Source organism: Carex rostrata, chromosome 16 (genome assembly GCF_964058835.1).
Source record: "Carex rostrata chromosome 16, lpCarRost1.2, whole genome shotgun sequence".
Classification (NCBI taxonomy): domain Eukaryota; kingdom Viridiplantae; phylum Streptophyta; class Magnoliopsida; order Poales; family Cyperaceae; genus Carex; species Carex rostrata.
Window position 1 is genome coordinate 2,666,369 of NC_135933.1, and position 5,578 is coordinate 2,671,946.

Below are 5,578 nucleotides of genomic sequence, written 5' to 3' on the forward strand. Positions count from 1 at the left end.
CTCCCCTCGAGCAGGAGCAAACTTGTAATTTTACTTTGAAACATGGGATGCATAACAAAGGCTGTGTTGTTGTCAAATCTTTATATCAGTCAATCTCAGTTATTTCGACCATTCGTTTTCATTCCAAAGTCAACCCTTGTTTTGTCAAAAGACGACTTGGCGGTACGCCTATAGTTTACATACAGATCAGAGATCATATCCGAAGGCAGTTAAAGCAAGATGTCGACATTTAGAAAATTGGTTTCTTAATAATAAACAAAAAAAATATGTTGGTAAACACAGGTGCAAATATTCAACCTCTGAGAGCTCTATCTCAACATTTTTTTTTCTCGTTTTTGTACATCATCAAATTAAAATTAAGATTTTAGTTCCCCGGTCCACATCCCATCCAATTACCGTATAGCTTCACCACAATACTTTTGATTCCTTTTAAACACCAATTAGGGTTGCACTGAGGTGTTATTACGCATAATTGCAGAGGATATGAACTCCTGAAATTTCTTATGATTACAAATCTGGTACATTAACAAAAAAAGGAAGCCTTAAGTCAGGCTAAACTAGTTGAGCTGCATCAAATGTTTGGTACACTGCTGCCTGACATGGCCCCACCGCCTCGAACTGAGACGGGCGAAACCCTAAAGGAGCTTGCCGACTTACTTACAAGGTTTGAGTCCAGAAAAACCACAACCACAGTGATGTCATCATGAAAATGTCGGCGAACCCCACGATCGATTTTCTTCAAGTCAGAGTATCTCATTTCCCTTTTCTTAGCTGCCTCGTGCAATGCAGCCTTTACCAGCCTCTTTGCGCTTCCCTGCATTTGTAATTAATTACCTTAAGTTTCCACTAATTACCCTGTGGGATACAATTTGTTATCAAATGAAGTTTTAAAGGCCGCGAAAGAGGAGTTATCACGTTACCCTCTTAAAATTGATTTTAATAAACCCTTGCATATTTTTAACCAGAAAAAGGGTTCAGACGTGCTTCGAAATATCAGAGAACTCTTCTCAGCTTTCTGGTGGCAGTGCGACATTTGCCAGAAATTAAAGGGATATTTTGCACGGGCATAGACTTAATCGGTTCGTCAAATTTATTACCTTAACAGTCCCCAAGTATCATTATCATTGTTATCAGATAAAAAAGAAATTGACAACACTAAAAACATTACAGAAACCTTACATTGCGGGGATTTCTATGAACAATATCAACAGCCTCCTGATTGCTGAGGTGCTCCCAGAGGCCATCTGATGCAAAGATCAGAAATAGATCCTGCGGCTGAAGAGGTTGCACCGAAATTGATGGCTCAGCACTGAGTATAGGTTTCTTAAAAGGTTCACTGAGCCGAAATTTAGCGAACAGGGGCTCACGGTTGAACTCTTGCCTTTTTAGGTAAGCGTCACCTATTGACCTTGATACCTGTGTAATCATTGTTGGCAGCAGTAATGAGATATCAATTTGCAATAGTTTATAATTAGCCCATTACAAGATGTCAATAGGCTAAAGTCATTACTGAAACAAAATGTACCCAAAGACATTAGCAGCTCATACTAGTCAAATTTGGTAGTTTTTCTCAAGTTTACTGAGCCATAAACTGAAAATTCTGACAACTTGTATAGCTATACCAAACGTTCTGGTACCGGCAACTTCAAGTACCTGAATCAGACCCTTGACGCGCCAAACATTATGTTTTAAAACCACTATCCTGGGGTCATCGGGATGCATTGCATGAAGCTCCTTCCTGACGGACTCAATTGCAGCATTATGCTCTGCTGAGAGCTGCACGGCAACCGCCTCACCGGTGGCCTTCACAAGGCGCCCAAGCACCACACGCGAATCGCCTGCATTGGCCACACAGACAACACCATTGCAAACTACACCACATAGGCAGCAAGATCCGACACAAGCAAGTTGGGGATTTCTCGGCCATTGGCTGGAGACATGGGAGAGGAAGCCTTCCTCAGTGGAATGAAAGGCCCTCCTTACTGTCTCAGCTGAGACTGCATTATGCTCGGTCACAAACCCTGAGAAATTAGGAGCAGTGTGAAAATTGATACAGTTCTTTTGATAGAAAGGGGCGGGTTGATTTCATTCAAGACCTGTAGTGTTCCATTGGATTCAAGGAATGTCATTGTTACTTCAGGTCACTGCCATTGGTTAGTTGCACAACTGAAATAATACTGAGGCCAAATTGGATATTTTTAGGTTAAACAAAGGAATATTTGCAATCTTAATGGGTTGTTGCCACACAATTATTATGCAAATATTATAACTTCCTGCAAAATTGATGCCCAATTGGATCTTGATTGAAAAATTGAGAATTACCTGCCTTTTGTATGAGCTCAAATGAGCTCAAATTTATGCTAAAATGAGCTCAAATTCCAAGAAGTGAGAGTTTGTTTTTAGTACAACTGAGAGTTGATCAATTTAAATTGAGTTAAAAAAGGTTTGTAGTAAAATGAGGTTTAGTTCGGCTTAAGTAGGTAAATTGCAAAATTAGGAAAACTGCCTAGTGACATAAAAGACATACTGTACTGAATTAGGTGCTCAAGTAGACAGACCAAAATTGAAGTAGTTTTGCTAATGTCATTAATTGCAAAAAAGTACTAAGATATTTGAAAAAATAAACATATTGACTATTCAACCAAACGTACTTTTTAGATGGGAGAATAGATGGTCATTGACATACCGGGCCGCCTCGGGCCCACCGTGCCCGTCATAGACCCCGACAAAGGTCCCAACCGGGCCTGAATCAGAAAAGCTTAATGGTCCTGATTCGACCTGGCTCTGATCCTCTAACAAATTATTGGCTTGCACAACTGCCATAGAGAACTCGCCACTGACATGTGTACCGCTATCCTTGTACCACAAGAGCCCGTCTCGCCGGCCTCCAGTTGCATCAAGTTCTGAGTCAGCAGCCACTCCAAAGCATGACTTGAAGATGCTCATGAATGCCTCTAGCATCCCTCATCTCACCTAGGCGAGAAGCCTTCTACTAATTTAAGCACATCTACTCTGAAAGTTGAATTTGAGACGAATGCACATAAAATATCCATGTTTTGTCAAGCAATACAATTGACTAATAGGATGTTGGAAAATTCATTAGGTCGCCTTCTTGAAAAACTGTACATAAGAGAGAATTTTCCTAGTTAACTTTTCAATTTCTGGTAATGACTAATAGATCCATACTATTTCAGTGAATACAATTACCTTATTTGAACAGTTAAAAGAAGGTAGAAACAAAAAGTAGCAACCAAATAGTAAGGGAGTAAGAAACTGTAAACATCAAGTTGGTGCCATTCAAATTCTTTGATGGAACTAAATTAAATAGCTTCATCAAGGAAAGACAGGCCATCAAAGGGTCAATTCTTGGCCTTACAAAGGCACAAATAGCTTGAGAGTGAAAACTCAAAGATCTTAACAGAAATACACGATCCCAGTAGCCAATTAAACGGATTTAGCAAGGAAAAGAAGAAACAAAAAGTATATGAAATTCACCTTTAATTATCCAGTTAAAGACCCATCTCCACGTAATAAACTAAATAGAACAAAGTATGAGGGATCAGAACCCAATTGGCTTTTCAACCCTAAAGAGAGCACTGGAAAGATAATTTTCTCCAAAATCTGACCCTTCTCTACTTAGGCAAACCGCATAGAAGATATATAACTTCAAAATTAGAAAGCAAAAAGTATACCTTTTCAGTAGGAATTCAACCAAGCAACCCGATAGGACACTTTTCCGGATCTGATCTGGAAATAAATTGAGGATTCGATCGAAGCAAGAAAGTTGAGCCGAGCAGTAGCTTCGCTGGATAGGAGATTTGAGTTAGTTTCTTTTTGAAGAAAGCACAGAGAGAGTGCAGATCGGGAGGGACAGATTGGGAAATTAACAGTGTGAGCCTGTGAGGCGAAGCTTAGCGAAAGAGGTCGGAAGGAGAGGCAGTTAAAAAATAGTGGGAAATTTTTCTAATTTGCATTTAGACCTTTCTATGGTTCAACTATAAAAAAGCAGTCCGTGTTGTTCCGTATGGTCAAATGGTAATATAGGAACATGCTAACATGCTATGCATAGCATAGAACTCATCTGTGCAACGATTCGGATTTCGAGTTTTCAAAATTTTAACGGTCGATTTGAACCGTTAATCTTGTTCTTCATATTAATATGTGTTTGGAGATCAAATTTTACATTTTTTGAAATTTTTTTACTATTTCTTTAGATTTATTGAAAATCGCTGTTTTTTTATGGTCCAGATTTGCTGAAAACAGCGATTTTCAATAAATCTAAAGAAATAGTAAAAAAATTCCAAAAAATGTAAAATTTGATCTCCAAACACATATTAATATGAGAACAAGATGAACGGTTTGGATCGACCATTAAGATTTTGAAAACTCGAAATCCAAGCCGTTGCACGGAGAGGCTCTATGCTATGCATAGCATGCTAGCATATTCATATATATATATATATATATATGAGTTAGGTTGGGGTGCTATGGATAGCATAGTGGCCTCCCGTGTGTATGTATGTAGGGATGGGCTACACTACTTCATGGAGTAAAACGCGTTTGTATTCCACGTCGTATTTTCATTTTGAAAATTCAAACGACCGATTCGAACTGTACGGATCACATCTAGATTTTTTACTATTTATTAAGCATTTTTCAAAATTTCTGTTTTGCTGTGAACAGTAAAAACAATAAAATTTTCTGGACCATCGGATCAGCAATTTAAAAAAATACTTAATAAATAGTAAAACAATTCTAAAAAATGTAAAATTTGGTCTCCAAGCACATTTCAATATGGAGATCACATCTAACGGTTCGGATCGGTCGTTTGGATTTTCAAAATAAAAATATGGCGGCGTGGAGCACCAACTCATTTTACTCCATGGAGTAGCGTAGCCCATCCCTATATATATATATGAGATGGGCTACGGTGAGTTGCGAAGTAAAACGCGTTTCTACTACACGCAATATCTTCATTTCCAAAGTTCAAAACGTCGATTTGAACCGTTAGATGTGATCTCCATATTGAAATATGCTTGAAAACTAAATTTTACATTTTTTGAAATTTTTTTACTATTTATTAAGTCACTTTGAAAATTTGAAAATATGGATGAACAGTAAAAACAGTAAAAATTTCTGGACCACTGGATCGGTAATTTTCAAAGTGGCTTAATAAATAGTAAAAAAATTCCAAAAAATGTAAACTTTGGTCTCCAAGCACATTTCAATATAGAGAACAAGATGAACGATTTGAATCGACGTTTCGAACTTTAAAATTGTAAAATATAAGTGTGAAGTAAAATAGTCGCTTTACTTCGCAACTCACCGTAGCTCATCTCATATATATATATATGTATATATATATATAGGGATGGGCTACGGTGAGTCATGGAGTAAAACGCGTTTGTACTTCACGCCGTATTTTCATTTTGAAAATCCAAACGACCGATCCAAACCGTTAGATGTGATCTCTATATTGAAATGTGCTTGCAGACTAAATTTTACATTTTTTTTGAATTTTTTTACTATTTATTAAGCATTTTTGAAAATTACTGTTTTGCTGTGAACAGTAAAATTT

At 37.6% G+C, this 5,578-nt stretch overlaps 1 protein-coding gene across 1 annotated transcript; it reads right to left on the reverse strand.

Annotated features, from left to right (window-relative positions):
• Window positions 1-289: 289 nt before the first annotated feature.
• Window positions 290-4,030, reverse strand: LOC144567152 (putative protein phosphatase 2C 60). Its single transcript, XM_078317210.1, has 5 exons — window positions 3,693-4,030; window positions 2,652-3,012; window positions 1,654-2,021; window positions 1,180-1,416; window positions 290-814 (listed from the first exon to the last, which is right to left on the reverse strand). Exons 2-5 carry the CDS (start codon window positions 2,959-2,961, stop codon window positions 572-574), a joined length of 1,158 nt encoding a protein of 385 aa, XP_078173336.1. The 5' UTR covers window positions 2,962-3,012; window positions 3,693-4,030; the 3' UTR covers window positions 290-571.
• Between the last annotated feature and the right edge of the window lie 1,548 nt (window positions 4,031-5,578).